Source organism: Aethalodelphis obliquidens, unplaced genomic scaffold (genome assembly GCF_003676395.1).
Source record: "Aethalodelphis obliquidens isolate GAN/ISIS:26980383/991018 unplaced genomic scaffold, ASM367639v1 scaffold35, whole genome shotgun sequence".
Taxonomy (NCBI): domain Eukaryota; kingdom Metazoa; phylum Chordata; class Mammalia; order Artiodactyla; family Delphinidae; genus Aethalodelphis; species Aethalodelphis obliquidens.
Window position 1 is genome coordinate 10,054,307 of NW_020837979.1, and position 24,102 is coordinate 10,078,408.

Sequence of the window (24,102 nt, forward strand, 5' to 3'; positions counted from 1 at the left end):
TTCGTTGCATTCTTACTACGTGTCAGGCACCAGTCTTCACATTTTACATTGCTTAACTTATATAATCTTCACAACAACCTTACAAAGTAGGACTGTTATGACCCCAATATTACGTATGTGAAAAATGAGGCATAGAGAGTTTAAGCAATTTGCCCAAGATCACACAGATCCTGAGTTAACAGAACCAAGATTCAAACCCAGGCAGTTTGGCTACAGAGTATAACCACTGTACATACCGCCTTCTTTTTAGTGACTGTTCTTATTTTTGTTGTCATAATAAAAATAATTATTATGTTGGTGTTTTTACTTAATTCCATTGTAGTCAGAGAAGATGGCCAGTGTGATACAGATTTTTTTGAAATTTATTATCACCTACTTTGTGACCTAGAGCATGGACAGTTTCCATGTGAACTTCAAGATGCATTCTGTAATGAGCTGCAGGGTTTTAAATGTGACCAATAGATCAAGCTTATTAGTGGCATTATTCCAATAATCCCTGTTCTTACTGAAGTTTTAGTCTGTCTGATTTATCAGTTATTGAGTGGACTAAAATCTCCCACTGTTGATGGTAGATTTGTCGGTGTGTTTCTATCAATTTTGATCTCACTCTTTTCAAGTCGTGTTAGTAGATGTTTACAAATTTAGAACTGTTCTATGTTCCTAGTGTGCTGAATCTTGGGTCCTCCTGTAGTGACTCTCTTTAGCTCTAGTAATGTCTTAAAATGTATTTTGTCCAATATTAGTATAAGAACAAAAGCTTCCATTTAGTTGGTATTTGTTAGATCCTTTTACATTAGCGTGTGTTAGCATGTTGCATTTATGTTTCTTATCAATAACACTTACCTGGTTTTTATTTAATTTGTTCTGACAGGCTCATTTAAAAAAAAATAAATATATTTATTTATTTTATTTTTGGCTGAGTTGGGTCTTTGTTGCTGCACATGGACTTTCTCTGGTTGCGGTGAGCAGGGCTACTCTTCGTTGTGGTGTGCAGGCTTCTCATTGTGGTGGCGTCTCTTGTTGCAGAGCATGGGCTCTAGGCACGTGGGCTTCAGTAGTTGTGACCTGCAGGCTCAGTAGTTGTGGCACGCAGGCTCTAGAGCGCAGGCTCAGTAGTTGGGGCGCACGGACTTAGTTGCTCCGTGGCAAGTGGGATCTTCCTGGACCAGGGCTCGAACCCGTGCTTTCTGCACTGGCAAGCAGATTCTTAACCAGTGCGCCACCAGGAAAGTCCGACAACCTCATTTTTATCTGTGTAGTCTAAATATTTATTGTCATTGCTGATATATTTGTATTCATTTCTTCCATCTTATGCCTTGCTTTCTTTGGTTGTGTTTTATCTCTGCTTGTTTAGGCTTCGCACTTTCTTTCAGATTTATTGTTTTTTTCCTCTTTCCATTCTTCTCTCTTCCGCTTTTCATTCTATTATGTTCATTTTGTGGTCACTCTAGCAGTTGGAGTATGTACATTTAACATACAAAGTCTAAAATTAATTATTATTTTTCCATTCTCCCAACAATATGAGAGCTTTGATTGCTTTCCCTAATCACTAGCTCCACCTTCTACAGTATTATTGTCCATTACTTTAGTCCTACGGTTTTTAATCCCATGCATTAGCCATCATATTTATTATTATATAGAATCAGGGTTTCTCTAGAACTACCACATTTACCAATTTCTTTGCTCACAATTCCTTCTTGCATCTCTTATTTTCCTTGTTCATGGAGTACTTTCTTCAGAAGAGTGTGGTTCTGTGGCAGTAAACCTAATTTTTCTTTGTCTGAATGTGTCTTTATTTCATCCTCAGTCTTGAAAGGCTAAGTACTGTTAAGGATAGAATTCATGGTTGACAGTTATTTTCTCTCAGCACTTAAAGTTTTTACTATTATTCTTGATTCCCTTGGTGCTGAGGAATCGGTAATTGTCATTTTTCTCTCTGCTCCTTTTAAGATACTTTATTTTATTTTTGGTGAACTATGGTTTCACTATAATGTATCTAGGTATGATTTGTTTTTTATTTTTCCTATTTGGGGTCATTTGGGATTGCTAAATACCTGGACTTGTGTCACTTGACAATTTTGAAAATTTTTAAGCCATTGTTATTTTGAAGACTCTCTCTTCATGTTCTTATTTTATCTCCTTCTTGGTGTAGTAATCTAATATTAGTATCTGTTACCTCTACAGTTTTGATTCTGTTGATTGTTCTCTATCTCTTCTGATTGTCCTTTACTTTCCCTTGCTTTTTGTGATTTTTTCTTCTGGAGCCCATGAATTTTGGAACTTTGTCTTGGTAGTTCTTTCAGGCCAGAAAGGATCTGCATTTACCTCTGCCGGATGCCTGGAGACTTCAGCTCACTTTGAACTAGCTCCTCTGCTTGGAGCTTTCAGGGTGTCCTATGGATTCTGGCCCCAGAGCCGTAGGAATGCAGACCATGGTAAAAATTCTCAGCAGAGATGTTTCTTCCCCTCCACTCACAGCCAGAGCCGAGACTAGCAAATTTCCTCAACATCTTCTTAAGTGAGGGATGGTGTTTTCTCACTTAACCCTTTGTAGGCATTGTTTTCCAGAGGACTACATTTATACACATGTCTTTATATAACTTCTTACCTGGCCTCAACACCTGCTCCCCATTTTGGACTCATGCTCTGAGTTCGGCCTCTGAGTATTTCTCTTTACCACTTTGATATACATCAAAATGATTTTTCAAAAATATTCTATCAAGCATATTTTCAATGGATTCTACTGGAGACTTAGTTTTTGTTAAAGACTATCTCATCTGCCATATTGCCAGTGACAGATGTCCCAAGCAAATCTGGCTTCCCCATCTCCATGCTACTTAAACTGTTTTGGGCCAGTCAGCGTTGATTCCCTGAGGCTCAGCCCACAGGATCCTTCTGGGTCCTCACCTACCTGAGCTCCCAGGATCATTCATCGTGGTTGACCCCTCCCTCCTGGATGCACCCTTCTCCCAAGCTTTCAGGACACTATACTCTCAGCTTTCTTTCTGCTTTTATGTCTTCTTAGTCTCCTCTGCCAGTTCTCCTCTGCCTGCCCTCAGAATGTTGGCATTTTCCGTAACATGAGCCTGGGTCCTCTCTTCCCTGTATAGTTATGCTCTTGATAATTCTGTCCCTTCCACTGGTTTTGAAGACTTACATAGTGAGGACTCTGTATCTCCATCCCAGACATCTTTTTGCATCTGCAGAATCTTGTATCTTGCCTTCATTTTGGCCAGGCCACTTGGATGTCTCTCCGATTCTCACATCTAACATTTACAGATATGAACGTTTGATCTTTCCACACAGACATACTCCTCTGCCAAGATGCTCCAACTCGGTAAATACCACACCATACACCTGCCATTCATGTGGCCTGGACGTTCTCTTTCTCATGCACGCACCCAACCCTGTTCAACCCCTTCTCCCTCTGACTCCAGGCCACCCAGGTCTCCCATCTTAACCAACTAGTCCAGCCCCTTCTTTCTCGCCTCCTGTGGGCTGTGATCACTCAGCAGCTAGAGCTGTCTTTTATTTATTTGGCTGCATTGGGTCTTCATTGCTGTGCATGGGCTTTTCTCTACTTGCGGCAAGCGGGGGCTACTCTTCGTTGCGGTGCGTGGGCTTCTCATTGCAGTGGCTTCTCTTGTTGCAGAGCACAGGCTCTAGGCACACGGGCTTTAGTATTTGCGGCACGCGGGCTCAGTAGTTGTGGCACATGGGCTTTGTTGCTCTGTGGCATGTGGCATCTTCCCGGACCAGGGCTTGAACCTGTGTCCCCTGCATTGGCAGGTGGATTCTTAACCACTGCGCCATGAGGGAAGTCCTAGAACTGTCTTTTAAAATCACAAGTCATCTTACTCCAAAGATTAAAATTATCTTATGACTTTGCACCTTAACTAACATAAAATGAATCCCCCAAATGCCTTTTGAGGTCCCAAGTCACTTGATGCCTGTTTCCAACCTTACCTTTGGGCTGCTCTTCGGACTCGCCACCTCCAACCCAGCCTTCTTTCCAGTCCTGAACATTCTGTGCTCCTTCTTGGCCACAGTGTGTTTGCACACGCTGTTCTCTCATCTGGATCACGCTGTCTCCATTTCTCTTCTTTACGGTTCCAAGTTAAGCCCTGAAAACTTTCTCTGGCATCTGGATTAGAAGAGGTCTTTCTTGTTTATTCTTTCCTCATGGAGCTCAGATCTTGTCTTTTCTGCACTTACCACAGATGTTTAAATTACCTGTTTTTTTGTTTGTTTGTTTGTTTTTGCAGTACGCGGGCCTCTCACCGTTGTGGCCTCTCCCGTTATGGAGCACAGGCTCCAGACGTGCAGGCTCAGCGGCCATGGCTCACAGGCCCAGCCGCTCCACGGCATGTGGGATCTTCCCGGACCAGGGCACGAACCCGTGTCCCCTGCATCGGCAGGCGGACTCTCCACCACTGCGCCACCAGGGAAGCCCTAAATTACCTGTTTTATTTGTCTACCTGACCAATGCCCGTCTCTCTCCTGAGGACAGGACCGTGTCTGTGGTTCGCAGTGTGTGGCATAGCGCCTGCAACGCGAGACCCTCAGTGTACATTTGGTTATGGGACCCACGAAAGAATTCCCTCCCACCCACTCCCCCCAGTTCATAAGCCCTGAGAGTGCAGGGTCACCCCAAAACACACAGGACAGGGCGGGACAACTTGTCATCACCTCCATCAGAACATCCATCATCAGCTGGGCTCTCAGAAGACCCCACCCCGAATCACGGCTGTCACAGGAAAGGGTGCAGTGAGTCTCTCACACACCAACTGCCCATATATGTGGGGTTTTCCCCATTCAGGGTGGCAGAGAAACATCAGTGTAAAATTAATGCAACCCTAAGACCCAGTCCCTCCTGGCTGGTCTATTTTCCATTGACCCTCCTTTAACCAATAAGATAAGATTGATTTTGTCTTTTTCTTCTTCAAATTAACAAAATTTACCCTCAATTTGTTTGCGGGGGGCGAGGGGGAAGAAAGCCTGTTTCTAATTTTTTCTGATACATTTATTAAACATAATCATGTAGTAAAAAAAATCAGAGATGTTAAAAACAGCAGGAACATATTAAACTTTCAGTGTACAAAGTTTTGAATCATAAAATACGTTTCATGGGGCCCTCACTGAAATGGGACACAACCTTAATGACATTCACAATTACTTGCTAAGAGGCCCGATGTAACCCAGAAGGCAGGGCTAGAGTAACACATCTAACTAGTGTGCTCTTTCCTCCCAGATCCTGGCCTGCATGTCCCCCGAGGATGCTGTTGGCTTGGGGAGCACGGAGTTTAGAGTTCCCTCTGTCTAGTCCACATTTCTTTTTTTTTTATTCAGAGTGAAGTAAGCTGATGGAAAATATTATTCACTTTTTGGGGGATGAAATCTCTTTCTTCCCTCACTCCCCTCTTTTTTCTCATCTCCCCAGCCCCCAACCTGAAATGTATAAGCAAAGGCCCCCACTCAGGAGTCCAAAGTGGAAGAGAAGAAAAATCATGGAAACAACCATTTCATTTTGTAATGAAAACCCAAGGTGCTAGGGAGTGCCTTGAGAGGATGGCTGAGAGAAGGATTTCCTAAGACTCCAAAGGATTTATTCACATTGGAGAAGCAGTTCACATTGATTTATCTCTGGTGGAGAGCAAGCAAGATTTGAGATAACACTGCACACACACAGACACACAGACACACTGCTCAGGCTGCCAAAACAAAGTACCTCAGGCCGAATGGCTTGAACAACAGAAATTTATTTTCTCACAATTCTGGAGGCTAGACGTCCGAATCAAGGCGTTGGCGGGTTGGTTTCTCCTGAGACCTCTCTGCTTGGCCTGTAGATGGCCGTCTTCTCTTCCATGTGTCCTCACACAGTCTTCCCTCTGTGTGCCTAATGCCCTCTTCTTACAAGGACAGCAGTCATTGTGGATTAGGACACACTCCAATGACTTCATTTAACCTTAATTACATTTTCACAGGTCTTGTCTCCAAATACAGTCACATCTGAGGTCCTGAAGGTTAGGACGTCAACATAGGAATTTGGGGGGACACAATTCAGCCGACAACACACACACACACACACACACACACACGCCACACTCATGCACACACTCTCTGGCATATCCTTACAGGCCTCCCCAGAGTAAATCTTTAGTTTTAACTTGAGTTACACTGGAGGCCAAAGTTTCCGGCCTGCCATGGAGCGATTCCCCACGTGACAGGCAGGGTGAGAACCCAGTCCACTCCCCCACGAGGCTTCAACCACACATGCATCAGGAGCTCTCGGCGTGGACACAGGAGCCGAGAGCCACGTGTGATGCGCGGTCCTCCTGCCGGATGGGCCTCTTTGGCTCCCCAGTTAAAGCTGAGACAATCGTGAGGCTGGAAACAGAATCCTAAGAGGGAGTGAGGGAGGCCTGTGGCTGGAAGATGGAGGAAAAATGCCCCGGGCAGGGGTAGGAGGAGAGAACAGGAAGTACAGCCCTGGCCATTTTCCTAGAGTACTTCAGACTCTTCTAGAAAACACCACGGAAGGAGCAGTTTCCTTGGCATCCTAGGCGCTGAGGAGGCCCTCCTCCTCCTGGGCAGAAGCAGGTCTCACAGGTGTTGGCTCTGGGAGAGATGTGCTTCGGGAGGGAGACAGTGTGATGCTGATACTGTCGCGATGCCCTGAACCGTGGTTCCTGGCCTTCCCCTCGGCGCTGACGGGTCTTCTCCATCTATGGCAAGAAGAGACTGAGTGCAAATTCCTCATCTGGGATGGGCCTACCTGGGCCTTGGAGGGAGGCTCCAGGGAGGTGCCGGCTTGGAGGAGGCGAGGGCAGCAGCTTTGGCTCCAGGGAGGTGAGCGAGCGTTGACGGAGATGGCGGGGCCCTTGCCTGGGCTTTTCTACTCTGAATCTGGGGCCACGGCCCCTGTGTGTGCCGTGAACCCAAGTACGGAGGCCACTGTCGCCAGAACTCGGCTCTTCTCCCGGCTCCGGGGACCCCGTCAGGTGTCAAGTCTGTGACGAAGTGCTGCCTCTCCTTCTGGGCTCACGTGGCCACTGCAGGGGGCCGCTCTCTGCTGTCATCTCGGGCACCTCCTCAGTGTCCCTCCAAGTGCTGAGTCATTGTCCCCTGTGTCCTTCCCCCTCCACCCACCCCCAGGACAGCTGCTTTGCTGTTTGTCGCCGGGCCGGAAGGCTCCTTTCTTCCCCCCAACCTGTAAGGTCAGGCGGGCCGCAGCTGGGCTGATTCGAGGGTCCCTTTACCCTTTGGGGGAGCTTGAGTCACCCCTTGTTTGAGCCCCACCAGTCAGGGACACTGACCGTTCAGACGACACCACTCAGCATCCGGGCCGGGAAACTGAGGCAAGGTTTACGTTAACCGTTTTGCAGCCCTTCTTCTCGAAGCTGCAGCTGTGTTATCCTTAACTGTGTTCCATCGACTTTCAGCAACACCATACAGGAGGGCATGTCCACGTATGAACGGATCTACCCTGTCTCAACGCCAGCCTCATCCACCCCCAGAGGTTTGAGCCGGGGTCACCTGCGGCCTCGGGTAGCAGTTTCCCTGGGCCTCTGCTGCCCCCGTGTCCCTGCCCCGCCTCGTGCCAGCCCTGCTGCTACTTGATGCCCAGCTTGGACACTGAGATCCTGGCCCTTCTCTGCCCAGCCATGGGCTCTGTGTCCTATTCTGTCCCCATGGCCTTTGACCTTCGTGATCTCTACCAGAACATGAGCAGCCTTGCCCCTCTGTCCACACAGGCTCCTGGGCTTTGCAGCTCCTGCCAGGATGGGGCTGGCAGAGGGATCCCGTATCTTTGTCTTCTGGTTTGTCTCTTCACCTCCCCGTCCACTTCCATGTCCCTCTGTCCAGACGCCTGTCTGCTTTATAGAGAAGAGCACAGGTGGGCAGCGGAGTTGGGTGGCTCGGGGTTCCAACCCCGTTTCACCACCTACCCACATTATTTCCCCCAGTTGGTTGCAGATACTATATTGTGCCCGTATGGTGTGCCAGGTCTCATCTCCATGCTGGGGAAGCAGTGGTGAATGGGGCAAAGTCCGTGCCCTCACGGAGTGTACAGCCCACAAGGGGCAAACAGGCAATAAATATATTTTTAAGGAGTAGATTCTAGCATTCCTATTATATAATTATAATAGAATGAAAAGCTATGATGGAAAATAGATTGCAGTGAGGAGACAGGGAGTGATGGTGGAGGGTGAGGGAGCTGTTTCAGACAGAAGGACCAGAGACAGCCTCCCTGTGGTCCAGACGGGCGTGGGGCGAGGGAGACAGCCACCCGGCGATCTGGGGAGAGTGTTCCAGACAGAGGGATCAGTGTTGCAAAACCTCAGGGAAGGCTGGAGCGGAGTGGGAAAACCTCAGGGACCCGCAGCTTCCTCATCCCTAAAACCAGGGTGCTGAGATGCTGTTGTGAAGGGTGGAAAAGATAGCTCCTGTGTAACACAGAACATAAAATCAGTCCTCAGCAATGGCCTTCACCGCTGTCCTTTCTCTCAGCTCATCCTGTGGTGCTGGTTTGTAAAGCCTTGTGAAGGTGCTGAGTGATGACCTGACACTGCAGGTGTCTCCGACCTCAGAACCCAGGACTGTCCCTCAATTCGCCACCCATACTTGCTGTGGGTGACTACGAGGTCAGCGTTCTTCCTTCTTCCCCAAATCCAGCCCTCTTACTTTCCTCTGGCTTCCTCCCCTGTTTCTGGCTTTCCTCACCCCCGACTCCCTCCTCAGTCTCCTCTATTTCTCCTATGCTGTCATGTCTCTCCTCCCTCTGGAACACTCCATGGCTCCCTTTGCCCAGATCTGCTCTGTTGATTTCTGGGGCTCTCCCCACCTGCATCCCTGCAACATCTACCTCCATCCTTTTGATACTCCATTCCCGACCAGCATTTTTCTCGGGGTCTTTCTTTCTCAGGCATCCTTTTATTTCCCACATCATGAGATTATGGATGACTTTTTTTTCTCTTTTCCTTTTTTCTGGTGGGTTTGTTTTTTATAGCACTTATATATTGCTTTTAGGAATTCATTTTAAAAGTTCTTTTTTAATTAGAAAGTGTCACACACACACACACACACACACGCACACACACTGCTTATACTCGTTTGTCCCCAAAGAGTTAGGGGCTCCACATTCAGAATTTAACTTGCTCAGGAAGATGAAAGCAAGTCCCCAGTCAGAAACTTCTCTACGTGGCGTGTCTTTCCCTAAACTGTCAGACACATTCATGCAGAACAAGGATGACCATGACTTTTTTGAATCTAATTAGTTTCTAAATGGGTCACCTCAGCTATGCCAAGGATTTAGACTTTTATGAGGATGGGCCTCTCCAGCCTGTTCTAAGGAAATTAGATCATAACTCTGCCCCTGGTAGTTTCAGGAGATTGGAGACGATGTGTTGGCCTTGGCCACTGCCTCGCAAGCGGTTGGCCTTTCTGCTGCTTCATTTTTGTTGCCTGCAAGCTCTGTGAGGGCCGTGAGCCTTGATACCTGGGGTCTGACAGGGCCCTGGAGAGTCTGGAATCATCAGGATAACAGTCACACGGTTTTACTAAATTTTTAAATGAGGAGGGATGTTCAAAGCTGAGTTTCATCATCTAGAAGAGAAATAAATTATATTCCACGTGAAGAACTAACACAGGAACATAAAGCATCTTTACTTTCACAGGATTCCAGTGCCTGTTCTGTGAGAGATGGTGGGATTCCAGTGCTGATTCTGCTGCTTTTTTTTTTTTTAACATCTTTATTGGAGTATAATTGCTTTACGATGGTGTGTTAGTTTCTGCTTTATAACAAAGTGAATCAGTTATACATATACATAAATCTCCATATCTCTTCCCTCCTGTGTCTCCCTCCCTTGCACCCTCCCTATCCCACCCCTCTAGGTGGTTACAAAGCACCGAGCTGATCTCCCTGTGCTATGCGGCTGCTTCCCACTAGCTGTCTATTTTACATGTGGTAGTGTATATAAGTCCATGCCACTCTGTCACTTTGTCCCAGCTTACCCATCCCCCCGCCGTGTCCTCAAGTCCATTCTCTAGTAGGTCTGCATCTTTATTCCTGTCTTGCCCCTAGGTTCTACATGACCATTTTTTTTTTTAGATTCCATATATATGTGTTAGCATACGGTATTTGTTTTTCTCTTTCTGACTTACTTCTGTATGACAGACTCTAGGTCCATCCACCTCACTACAAATAACTCAATTTCGTTTCTTTTTATGGCTGCGTAATATTCCATTGCATATATGTGCCACATCTTTATCCATTCATCTGTCGTGGACACTTAGGTTCCTTCCATGTCCTGGCTATTGTAAATAGAGCTGCAGTGAACATTTTGGTACATGACTCTTTTTGAATTATGGTTTTCTCAGGGTATATGCCCAGTAGTGGGATTGCTGGGTCATATGGTAGTTCTATTTTTAGTGTTTTAAGGAACCTCCATATTGTTCTCCATAGTGGCTGTATCAATTTACATTCCCACCAACAGTGCAAGAGGGTTGCCTTTTCTCCACACCCTCTCCAGCATTTATTGTCTGTAGATTTTTTGATGATGGCCATTCTGACTGGTGTGAGGTGATACCTCATTGTAGTTTTGATTTGCATTTCTCTAATGATTAATGATGTTGAGCATTCTTTCATGTGTTTGTTGGCAATCTGTATATCTTCTTGGGAGAAATGTCTATTTAGGTCTTCTGCCCATTTTTGGATTGGGTTGTTTTTTGATATTGAGCTGCATGAGCTGCTTGTAAATTTTGGAGATTAATCCTTTGTCAGTTGCTTCATTTGCAAATATTTTCTCCCATTCTGAGGGTTGCTTTTTCGTCTTGTTTATGGTTTCCTTTGCTGTGAAAAAGCTTTTAAGTTTCATTAGGTCCCATTTGTTTATTTTTGTTTTTATTTCCATTTCTCTAGGAGGTGGGTCAAAAAGGATCTTGCTGTGATTTATGTCATAGAGTGTTCTGCCTATGTTTTCTTCTAAGGGTTTGATAGTGTCTGGCCTTACATTGAGGTCTTTAATCCATTTTGAGTTTCTTTTTGTGTATGGTGTTAGGGAGTGTTCTAATTTCATTCTTTTACATGTAGCTGTCCAGTTTTCCCAACACCACTTATTGAAAGGCTGTCTTTTCTCCACTGTATATTCTTGCTTCCTTATCAAAGATAAGGTGACCATATGTGCGTGGAGTTATCTCTGGGCTTTCTATCCTGTTCCATTGATCTATCTTTCTGTTTTTGTGCCAGTACCATACTGTCTTGATTACTGTAGCTTTGTAGTATAGTCTGAAGTCAGGGAGCCTGATTCCACCAGCTCCGTTTTTCTTTGTCAAGATTGCTTTGGCTATTCGGAGTCTTTTGTGTTTCCATACAAATTGTGAGATTTTTTGTTCTAGTTCTAGAAAAATGCCATTGGTAGTTTGATAGGAATTGCATTGAATCTGTAGATTGCGTTGGGTAGTATAGTCATTTTCACAATGTTGATTCTTCCAATCCAAGAACACGATATATCTTTCCATCTATTTGTATCATCTTTAATTTCTTTCATCAGTGTCTTATAATTATCTTCATACAGGTCTTTTGTCTCCTTAGGTAGGCTTATTCCTAGGTATTTTATTTTTTTTGTTGCAATGGTAAATGGGAGTGTTTTCTTTATTTCACTTTCAGATTTTTCATCATTAGTGTATAGGAATGCCAGAGATTTCTGCATTAATTTTGTATCCTGCTACTTTACCAAATTCATCGATTAGCTCTAGTAGTTTTCTGATAGCATCTTTAGGATTCTCTGTGTATAGTATCATGTCATCTGCAAACCATGACAGCTTTACTTCTTCTTTTCCAATTTGGATTCCTTTTATTTCTTTTTCCTCTCCGATTGCTGCGGCTAAACCTTCCAAAACTATGTTGAATAATAGTGGTGAGAGTGGGCAACCTTGTCTTGTTCCTGATCTTAGTGGAAATGGTTTCAGTTTTTCACCATTGAGGACGATGTTGGCTGTGGGTTTGTCATATATGGTCTTTATTATGTTGAGGTACGTTCCCTCTATGCCTACTTTCTGGAGGGTTTTTATCATAAATGGGTGTTGAATTTTGTCTAAAGCTTTCTCTGCATCTACTGTGATGATCATATGGTTTTTCTCCTTCAAGTTGTTAATATGGTGTATCACATTGATCGATTTGCATATATTGAAGAATCCTTGCATTCCTGGGATAAACCCCACTTGATCATAGTGTATGATCCTTTTAATGTGCTGTTGGATTCTGTTGGCTAGTATTTTGTTGAGGAGCGTTTGCATCTATGTTCACCAGTGATATTGGCCTGTAGTTTTCTTTCTTTGTGACATCTTTGTCTGGTTTTGGTATCAGGGTGACGGTGGCCTCGTAGATCAGTTTGGGAGTGTTCCTCCCTCTGCTATATTTTGGAAGAGTTTGAGAAGGATAGGTGTTAGCTCGTCTCTAAATGTTTGATACAATTCGCCTGTGAAGCCATCTGGTTGTGGGCTTTTGTTTGCTGGAAGATTTTTAATCACAGTTTCAATTATAGTGCTTGTGATTGGTCTGTTCATATTTTCTATTTCTTCCTGGTTCAGTCTCAGAAGGTTTTGCATTTCTAAGAATTTGTCCATTTCTTCCAGGGTGTCCATTTTATTGTCATAGAGTTGCTTGTAGTAATCTCTCTTGATCCTTTGTATTTCTGCAGTGTCAGTTGTTACTTCTCCTTTTTCATTTCTAATTCTATTGTTTTGAGTCTTCTCCCTTTTTTTCTTGATGAGTCTGGCTAATGGTTTATCGATTTTGTTTATCTTCTCAAAGAACCAGCTTTTAGTTTTATTGATCTTTGCTATCGTTTCCTTCATTTCTTTTTCATTTGTATCTGATCTGATCTTTATGATTTCTTTCCTTCTGCTAACTTTGGGGTATTTTGTTCTCTTTGTCTAACTGCCTTAGGTGTAAGGTTAGGTTGTCTATTTGAGATGTTTCTTGTTTCTTAAGGTAGGATTGTATTGCTATAAACTTCCCTCTTAGAACTGCTTTTGCTGCATCCCATAGGTTTTGGGTCATCATGTTTTCATTGTCATTTGTTTCCAGGTATTTTTTGATTTCCTCTTTGATTTCTTCAGTGATCTCTTGGTTATTAAATAGTGTATCGTTTAGCCTCCACGTGTTTTGGATTTTTTGCAGACTTTTTCCTGTAATTGATATCTAGTCTCATAGCATTGTGGTCTGAAAAGATACTTGGTACGATTACAATTTTCTTAAATTTAAGAAAGCTTGATTTGTGACCCAAGATATGATCTGTCCTGGAGAATGTTCCATGAGCACTTGAGAAGAAAGTGTATTCTGTTGTTTTTGGATGGAATATCCTTTAAATATCAGTTAAGTCCATCTTTTTTAATGTATCATTTAAAGCTTGTGTTTCCTTATTTATTTTCACTTTGGATGTCCTGTCCATTGGTGAAAGTGTGGTGTTAAAGTCCCCTACTATGATTGTGTTACTGTCGATTTCCCCTTTTATGGCTGTTAGTATTTGCCTTATGTATTGAGTTGCTTCTATGTTGGGTGAATAAATATTTACAATTGTTACATTTTCTTCTTGGATCAATCCCTTGATCTTTACGTAGTGTCCTTCTTTGTCTCTTGTAATAGTCTTTATTTTAAAATGTATTTTGTCTGATATGAGAATTGCTACTCCAGCTTTCTTTTGATTTCCATTTGCATGGAGTATCTTTTTCCATCTGTTCACTTTCAGTCTGTATGTGTCCCTAGGTCTGAAGTGGGTCTCTTGTAGACACCGTATATACAGGTCTTGTTTTTGTATCCTTTCAGCCAGTCTGTCTTTTGGTTGGAGCATTGAATCCACTTACATGTAAGGTAATATCAATATGTATGTTCCTATTACCATTTTCTTAATTGTTTTGGGTTTGTTATTATAGGTCTTTTTCTTCTCTTGTGTTTCCTGCCTAGAGAAGTTCCTTTATCATTTGTTGTAAAGCTGGTTTGGTGGTGCTGAATTCTCTCAGCTTTTGCTTGTCTGTAAAGTTTTTAATTTCTCCGTCAAATCTGAATGAGATCCTTGCTGGGTAGAGTAATCTTGGTTGTAGGTTTCTCCCCTTCATCACTTTCAATATGTCCTGCCACTCCCTTCTGGCTTTCAGAGTTTCTCCTGAAAGATCAGCTGTTAACCTTATGGGGATTCCCTTGTGTGTTATTTGCTGTTTTTCCCTTGCTGCTTCTAATGTTTTTTCTTTGTATTTAATTTTTGATAGTTTGATTAATATGTGTCTTGGCATGTTTCTCCTTGGATTTATCCTGTATGGGACTCTCTGTGTTTCCTGGACTTGATTAACTATTTCCTTTCCCATATTAGGGAAGTTTTCAACTATAATCTCTTCAAATATTTTCTCAGGCCCTTTCTTTCTCTCTTCTTCTTCTGGGACCCCTATAATACAAATGTTGGTGCATTTAATGTTGTCCCAGAGGTCTCTGAGACTATCCTGAGTTCTTTTCATTCTTTTTTCTTTATTCTGCTCTGCAGTAGTTATTTCCACTATTTTATCTTCCAGATCACTTACCCTTTCTTCTGCCTCAGTTATTCTGCTATTGATCCCTTCTGGACAGTTTTTAATTGCACTTATTTTGTTGTTCATCATTGTTTGTTAGCTCTTTAGTTCTTCGAGGTCCTTGTTAAACTTTTCTTGTATTTTCTCCATTCTATTTCCAAGATTTTGGATCAACTTTACTATCATTATTCTGAATTCTTTTTCAGATAGACTGCCTATTTCCTCTTCATTTGTTAGATCTGTTGAGTTTTTACCTTGCTCCTTCATCTGCTGTGTGTTTCTCTGTCTTCTCATTTTGCTTATCTTACTGTGTTTGGGGTCTCGTTTTCGCAGGTTGCAGGTCGTAGTTCCTATTGTTTTTGTTGTCTGCCCCCAGTGGCTAAGGTTGGTTTCGTGGGTTGTGTAGGCTTCGTGGTGGAAGGGACTAGTGCCTGTGTTCTGGTGGATGAGGCTGGGTCTTGTCTTTCTGGTGGCCAGGTCCACGTCTGGTGGTGTGTTTTGGGGTGTCTGTGACCTTATTATGATTTTAGGCAGCCTCTCTGCTAATGGGTGGGGTTGTTTTCCTGTCTTGCTAGTTGTTTGGCATAGGGTGTCCAGCACTGTAGCTTGCTGGTCATTGAGTGGAGCTGGGGCTTGGCGTTGAGATGGAGATCTCTGGGAGATTTTCGCCGTTTGATATTACGTGGAGCTGGGAGGTCTGTTGTGGAGCCAATGTCCTGAACTTGGCTCTCCCACCTCAGAGGCACAGCCCTGACGCCTGGCTGGAGCACCAAGAGCTTGTCATCCACACGGCTCAGAATAAAAGGCAGAAAGAAAGAAGAATATAAAACAAAATAAAATAAAATAAAGTTATTGAAATAAAAAATAATTATTAAAAAATTTAAAGTTATAAAAAAAGAAAGAAAGAAGGAAAGAAGAGAGCAACCAAACTAAAAAACAAATCCACCAATGCTAACAAGCGCTAAAAACTATAGTAAAAAAAAGGGAGAAAAATTTTTACTATAGTAAAAAACGGACAGACAGAATCGTCAGACAAATGGTAAAAGCAAAACTATAGAGACAAAATCACACAGAAGCATACACATACACACTCACAAAAAGAGGAAAAGGGGAAAAATCATAAATCTTGCTCTCAAAGTCCACCTCCTCAATTTGGGATGATTTGTTGTCTATTCAGGTATTCCACAGATGCAGGTACATCAAGTTGATTGTGGAGATTTAATCCGCTGCTTCTGAAGCTGCTGGGAGAGATTTCCCTTTCTCTTCTTTGTTTGCACAGCTCCAGGGGCTCAGCTTTGGATTTGGCCCCGCCTCTGCCTGTAGGTCGCCTGAGGGCGTCTGATTTTCGCTCAGACAGGACGGGGTTAAAGGAGCAGCTGTTTCGGGGACTCTGGCTCACTCAGGCCGGGGGGGAGGGAGGGGCATGGAGTGTGGGGCGGGCCTGCGGCGGCAGAGGCCAGCGTGATGTTGCACCAGCCTGAGGTGCACCGTGCGTTCTCCCAGGGAAGTTGTCCCTGGATCCCGGGATCCTGGCAGTGGCGGGCTGCACAGCCTCCCGGGAGGGGAGGTGTGGAGAGTGACCTGTGGTGGCACACAGGCTTCTTGGTGGCGGCAGCAGCAGCCTTAGTGTCTCATGCCTGGCTCTGGGGTCTGCACTTTTAGCCGCGGCTCACGCCCGTCTCTGGAGCTCCTTTAAGCGGTGCTCTTAATCCCCTCTCCTCGCGCACCCCGAAACAATGGTCTCTTGCCTGTTCGGCAGCTCCAGACTTTCCCGGACTCCCTCCCGGCCAGCTGTGGTGCACTAACCCCTTCAGGCTGTGTTCACACCGCCAGTCCTCTCCCTGGGATCCGACCTCCGACCTTCGAAGCCCGAGCCTCAGCTCCCAGTCCCTCCCCGCCCGGGCTGGTGAGTGCCGTTGGCACCGATCCTCCGTGCGGGAATCTCCCCTCTTTTCCCTCCGCACCCCTGTGGCTGCGCTCTCCTCTGCAGCGCCGAAGCTTTCCTCCTCCGCCTCCCGCAGTCTCCTCCCGCGAAGGGGCTTCCTAGTGTAGGAAACCTTTCCTCCTTCACGGCTCCCTCCCACTGGTGCAGGTCCCCACCCTATTCTTTTGTCTCTGTTTATTCTTTTTTCTTTTGCCCTACCCAGGTACGTGGGGAGTTTCTTGCCTTTTGGGAGGTCCGAGGTCTTCTGCCAGTGTTCAGTAGGTGTTCTGTAGGAGCTGTTCCACGTGTAGGTGTATTTCTGATGTATTTGTGGGGAGGAAGGTGATCTCCTCGTCTTACTTCTCCGCCATCTTGAAGCTCCTCCACTCTGCTGCCTTTTGAGTGAGCCACTGCTCGGGTTATTTTAAATCCCTGATGGCCTGGTTTCCAGGGCAGGGTGTGAACGGTTCAAAAGTGTCAGAACAACAGAGAACCTGTTTCTCCCTCTCTTGCTGGAAGAGACCAGAGCAAAATGATCAAGAAAAAAGTACTTTATTTCTTCAGAATTATTATTGTGAGCCTTTAGCAGGTGTGCTTCTTATATATAACAGCTTCTTCCCAAGTCTGAGGTGGTAGATCTCATGTTCATCTTTTCCGTACCAGAACTTGAGGGGTTATTCAAAAACATTCCAACATAGCCCTTGAGCCTTGCTCTCTTCATCTGTAAAATGGGGTAACACCTACCTCACAGGGCTATTGAGAGGAGGAAAAGGATTAAGTGAAATAATAAAATGAAGTCTGGGTCAAGCACCCAGCTCAGTATCTGGCTCGTGGCAGATACTCGATAAATGGTAGAATGGTGATGGTGAAAGTGAGTCAGCTACTCCCTTGCAGGGGAAACACTCTGGGGCCTGATCACAGTCAGAACCTGATCTCATGTGGTTTGCCCGGGAATGAGGGGATTTACCCTGTGGTTATGGTGGGGGAGGGGAGGCAAGGCTGAACTTCTCCAGGCTGGAAATGCCACCAATTTCTGTTTCCATAAATATAATCAGTTTACCTTTATGAAAGTTATGAAGGATTCCTGAGGGTTTGTGAAGATGCCTTTGCTTCTGTAAACTAACACCGTGCAGAGGGCCTGCCCGGACTGCCGTGATGCAGAGGCGGACCAGGGGAAGCAGCGGGGCATCAGAGGATGGCTCCGGGACAGGAAAGCAGGGATGCTCACAGGACTTCAGGCTCTGCAGGCAGTGGGAGCCCAGAGTGCCCACTTCTGTGACTCAAGTGGCCGTTTTCAGAAATGAAGCAGGTACCCCAAGGATAATGGGTACCTTGAGGTTGGAGTATACGGCTGCCCACGGGAGCACCGTGTGTGACCCTCCCTGGCCCATGTGGCTTGAAAATTCCAACAGGGGCTGAATCTTGTCATTCCTAGACAGAGCCAAAGTGCTAAGTGCACATACTCCTGGGAGAGGTGATGCGACAGCCGCCTGTGATGTAACTTACATGGTAGGGCTGATTTGGAAGCAGATTCTGAGAGTGGGAAGGATTCTGAGAGTTAAGGGGGAGGACAATGGCCTGGAAGAAAGAGCACAGAGGCCTTGAGAGGGGGAAGGGCCTGTGGCCAAACGCGGGCAACTCTGCTCCCTCCACGTCTGGCCTGGGGCTGATCAGCTTTCTCTGGAGCAGCTGATTCTCCCAGTGTGTGTGCAGAAACACTTCACCACTTTGGAAAGGAGCAGCAGGCTACCGCCATTTAAATAAGGATTTCAGGAAGTGAGAAAAGAAAAAAAGTAAAAAACTAGGTGGAAGCTGGAGTGTATATTTATGATGCAGAATATTTAATGACATGAAGAGGCAGAGTGGCAATTTAGGATTTTTTATGTTGTCTCCCAGGAATCATAGGTATATTTACTAATTAAAAAAGGGTTTGGGTGGGGGAGGCATCCTTCTCCTGCATATTGTGGGGTATAATCACAAATACCTTGACATTTATTCAAATTCATAAGATTTGGAAGAGAAAGAGAAAAAATTAGCATAATTTGTTGAAATATTTTGGAAAAATGTGACATGATTGTTTTCAAATGTTTTTACTACCAACAAAGGCCATACCCTCAAATAATATTTATGGACCAAAAGCTCATGGGATGGGTCAAAATTCTTAGAATGGCTATTCTGGGTAGGAGAAATAGAGTTATTTTCTTTTTTTCAATTGTGTGTATTTAATTTCGAAGAAAATGTTAGTCCTTTATAATGATGGGACTGCAAATTTAAAATCTGCTTTTCTTTTTTTTTTTGCAATAGGGTTACATGATGGAAAACGGAATCTCAGGCTTAAAATGTGACACAGATGTGTTTGTAACTTTTGAAGGTGACAGTGTTGTAATGCTGCAGGTAAGATTCGGGAAATATTTATTCTTTTTAAACAGCATAATTTTCAAGATCAAGAGTTATCCAGAAATCTGAAATGCTTTATATGTTTTATCTTCGTCTGATGTCTTCACTTAATTGGCAGGTGTTTTTCCCTTAAGCACTTGATTTTTGTAGTAGTTGAAATGAAGGGGTGTTAATTTATTTATTTCCTAGCTGATCTTTGATGCTGAACTATATCTTTTCTTGGCTTAAGAAAACTACTTCTTGTACATATGGAGTCATATAGATTCTACTGAGAAGGCTATTCCCAAAGAGTTTGTAAGGTCCAATTTAAAATACACAGAGTGAATGAAAATGAAAACATAACATATCAAAAAATGTTGGATGCAGATAAAGCAATGCTTAGAGGGAAATTTATAGCATTCAATGCTTACTTTAGAAAAGAGAATATGTCTCAAATCAAAAATTTTGTTCCCACCTCCAGAAAATAAAAAAGTGGAGCAAAATAAGCATAAACCAAGCATAAAAAAGAGACTAACAAAGAAAAGAGCACAAATCAATGAAACTGAAAAAGGTGAAAAATCCATGAAACAGAAAGCTGATTCTTTGAAAAGAATCAATAAAGTTGTTAACTCCCTAGCAAGAATGACAAAGACAAAAAATAGGAAGACTCAAATAACCAGTATTAGGAATGAAAAAAGATATATAACTAGATATCCTGCAGCCACTAAAATAATAATGAGGGAATACTAGAAAATAACTTTGCATTAATAAATTTGATGACTTAGAAGAAATTACCAATTCCTCAAAAACCACAAAGACCCAAATGCAGCCACTTGAAATAGACAACCTGTGTAGTCCTATAATAGAAAAGAAATTTAATGTTTAATAATAATACAAAGAAAGCTTCAGGTCTAGGTTTCATTGGAGAATTCCATCAAACATTTAAAGAAGAGTTTTACAAAATCTCTTGCAGAAAATAGAAGAGAAGGAAACAATTCCCAACTCGGTTTCATACAGCTCGTATTACTCTGATACCAAAAGTAGAGAGTACAAAAAAGGGGAAGCTACATATCAAAAACTTGCATGACCTTAGATACAAAGATCCTCAGTAAGATTTTAACAAATTAAATCTGGCAGTGTATAAAATGAATTATATACCATGAAGAAGTGGAATTCATTCCTGGTATACAAGGCAGCTTCAACATTCAAAAGTCAATCAATGTAATCCATCATATCAAGTGACTGAAAAAGAAAAAAAATCATATGATCATGTTGGTTTACACAGAAAAAGCATTTGACCAAATCCAACGATGGTTCTTGATAAAATCTCTCGGCAAACTAGGAATAGAGGGGAATTTCTGCAACTTGTGGATAAAAAAGTATCCACAAAAAACTGTAGCTAGCATCATGCTTAATGGTGAAACACTGAATGCTTTCCCCCTAAGATCAGATATAAGTCAAGGATGTCCACTGGTGCCACTGCTACTCAACATGGAGTTGGAAGTTATGGTGAGGGCAATCAGGCAAGAAAAAATCAATAAAATACATAGAGATTAAAAGGGAAAGAAATGAAAACTGTTCTTATTTGCAAATTACATCATTGTCTACATAGAGAATCCAAAGAATCTGCAGAAAAATTCTAGAACTAATAAGTGAGTTCAGCAAGACCACAGGATATAAGATCAGTACACAAAAATCAATCAGATTTCTATATACCATTAAGGAACATGTGGAAACTGAAATTAAACATATAATATCATTTACAATTGTTTCAAAGAAAACAAAATACATAGGTGTAAATCTAACAACTATGTATAGGATCTTTATGCTGGAAATTACAAAATGCTGTTGAAAGAAATCAAAGAAGTCCTAAGTGAGTGGAGAGGCATACTAAATATATTCACAGATTGGATGACTCTGCACAGGAAAGATGTCCATTTTGCCAGAACTGATCTATCTATATTTATATAATGAGATCATTATATAATTTATATAATGTAATAAAATCACGACAAAGGTTTTTGTAGACATAGACGAACTTATTCTAAGACATCATCAAAATGGTGGAAGAGGCGTTTTCTGCCATCTTTCCCCCAAAGAACACCAGTTTTGACAATTATTCATGGATGAGAGTTCCTTTGTGAAAGTCCAGGAGTCCAGTGGAGAAGTTCCAGCACATTGTTGGAACAAACAAACAAACAAAAAATCTGAGATTGAACACATTGAAGAGGGCAAGAGGGACAGCTTCACTTTACCTGCGTTACTCCTCTCCCAGGGTGGCACAGCTAAAGGACAAAAAGACCTTCTTGGCTGGTGGTTTCTCCCATGGGGAAAATGAGAGCATGTGAGTGAACACCCAGCTTCCCCAGCTGTGCAGGACTCTGCTGTAGTAATCAAAACAGTATGGTACTGGCATTAAAGAAGACACATCGACCCATGGAACAGAATGCAGAGCCCAGAAATAAAGCCGTGCATATATGGTCAACTAATATTGGATAAGGGAGCCAAGAATATACTATGAGTAGAGTCGAGTGGGGACAGCTATTTAAGAACTGCCATTTACTGTGGGCTGGATTAAGAATTGCTTTTCTTCTGTCTCCCTCCCACCTAAACACTCCTTAAGAATATTCAGTAATCAGACATGGCACTAATTCACACTCTCGATCTCAGCTGATAAGCCAAGTGTGTGAGGTTTTTCAACAATTTTCTCTTCAGGAGTATATTTCACATTCAAGCATGTGCTTCGACGTTGCTTGACCCTGAAGTTGTGACTCAGTGCTTTATTTGCAAGCTCTAGCTTGTAGACACTATGGAAAGGTGGTTTAATGTAGTTATGGAAGTAGAGTCACAATCTCTAACCATGAAGCGAAGTGGAAGCAGAGGAGAAACAGGGACAGCTTGCTTATTGTCACATAAATGGGAGCATGGGCAGTGGAAAAGAGGGACTCTGGACCATGGAGGGCAGGGATGCAGGGATGCTGGGCTGGAGGGAGGCTGAGCTGCCTGCTCAGGAGGACATGTGTCATCACAAAGAGGCAGAGCACCCATGCAGTAAGAACCCATACAGGGTTTTGAGGCCCAGGCTGAGGAAGGAAGCCAGGGATGGTCATTGTGGGGCTTCCCTAGTGGCACAGTGGTTAAGAATCTGCCTGCCAATGCAGGGGATACAGGTTTGAGCCCTGGTCCAGGAAGATCCTACATTGCAGTGGAGCAACTAAGCCCGTGCACCACAACTACTGAGCCTGCGCTCTAGATCCTGCGAGCCACAACTCCTGATGCCCACACACCTAGAGCCCGTGGTCCGCAACAAGAGAAGCCACTGCAATGAGAAGCCCGCACACTGCAATGAAGAGTAGCCCCCGCTCGCCGCAACTAGAGAAAGCCTGCACGCAGCAATGAAGACCCAACGCAGCCAAAAATAAATAAATTTTAAAAAATACCTTAAAAAAAACAGATTGTGTAGGCCTTCTTTGGCCAGTTTTCCAGATAGACGTCTTCCAGACACATGCTGGAAAAATACTACCTCAAGCTATGATCAAAGCTTATCAAGAGATGGAAACACTGATCTTATAAGTGGTGTGGTTCTGGGGTCCCCAAGACCACCCCCAGGTTGGATAATTCTGTAGGAGAACTCACAGGATGCCACATATAGTCATACTCATGGTTAGGATTTATTGTAGCAAAAGGATAAAACACACACTCGGCAAAGGGAAAAGGCACATGGGCAGAGTCCAAAGGAAACCAGGCGTGAGCTTCCAAGACTCCTCTCCCAGTGGAGTCACAGAGGACATGCTTAATTCTTCCAGCAGTGAATTGTGACAGTACATGTGAAACGCTGTTTACCGGGGAAGCTCATCACAGACTCAGCATCCAACGGTTTTACTGGAGGCTGGTCACATAGGTACCCTCTGCCTAGCACATATTAGAATTCCAGATTTTCAAACAGAAAACAGGTGTTCAGCACAAACCGTATTGTTTGCACAAAGTGTTTAGGCACAGAGAGCCACCCTTGTCAGTCACAGAATGATGGGAACCCTCCCCAAATCCAGGTTCCCAGATGCCAGCCAAGGGCATCCTTGCAAGCACACCCTTCCAAGAATAGCAGTCTCAGGTCTTCTGTGTTAACTCTCCGCAGTGGTGCTCTAAGATAAGGCAGATGCCCTTCTTGATTTTATTGCTAAGAAAATGAAAGATTAAAGGTGGTGGTGAGTGGGGAAGCATTCCCACAACTTCCAGAATTAGAAGGAGAGAAGATCCTTAGACACTGCACCATAGATAAGAGGATTAAAAACCAAGGGAATGACTTCTGGTTCGAGATCATGGCATGAACACCAACAAGGCAGCTCTTTCCTCTTCAATCCTTTTGAAATAACTAGAAGAAAGAATAGAGGGGAACACATCTGCAGGGGCATTGACAGTGGTAGAGGGGCCATCAGAAGACAAAGGAGTTTGATAAATTTCTGGAGAATGGGAAGCAGATGGGACGGAATTGATGGATGAGCTCAAGGGAACACTGATGGAAGTGGGAGTTGTTTCTTTTGGACGTCTCTGGAGAGATGCTGAGTCACAGGGATTGAGAGCAGGAGAGGGATTGGGGCAGAGAGCCAGGCATTTCTCTGAAGGCTTGTCTGATGGCAGGACAGCCATCCTCCCCACATCAGAGAACTTGACTACAGCAGTAGCATCTGCCACAGCTCTGGAAACCTACAGCTTAGTCTCCTGGGGTGAGAGACTGAGATTTACTGGGGAAGGAGTGGGGGCAGCCTGCCTGCTTGTTGCCAGTTGACACAGCCTACCAGGAAACCTACAGTTGACATGCCCTGCTTTGTACCCAGAGCTTTCAGACTGCCTGGCATCCACCCAATGGTGGAGAAGGTGGCACTAGCTACCCTCCACTGGTCAACCTGGCCTTCCACTTGAGTGTTGGAATCAGCCCATGTTGGGGAGGCTATCCCTCTCTGGGCTGGATTCTGTTTTGATTCCACCTATCGAAGCAGAGATAGAAATTTCAGGAGACCAGGGGACAGAAACTGGTCAGTAATTTTCATAGTATTCTTCCATTACAGGGCTTTCAACCCTCTGCCTGAAGGTGGGATTCTTTAGCGATCCTGAAGATACTAGAGCTGCTGTCCCATAATTGAGGAGATGTGGACAGAGCAGGCACATGCTTCAGAGTTTCTGCAGGCTTTATATATTTCCCTTTGAGCAAGATAGAAGGTTTTCTGACCCTTCCATTATTT

The 24,102-nt window shown here is 43.9% G+C and overlaps 1 protein-coding gene across 1 annotated transcript in view; it reads left to right on the forward strand.

The window, feature by feature from the left end:
* The window catches only part of ACOXL (acyl-CoA oxidase like), a 332,334-nt gene that overhangs the window by 208,893 nt on the left and 99,339 nt on the right, over positions 1 to 24,102 (forward strand). The window contains 1 exon segment of the mRNA XM_027129018.1: positions 18,791 to 18,880. Within this exon segment, the coding sequence (XP_026984819.1) occupies positions 18,791 to 18,880 (90 nt within the window).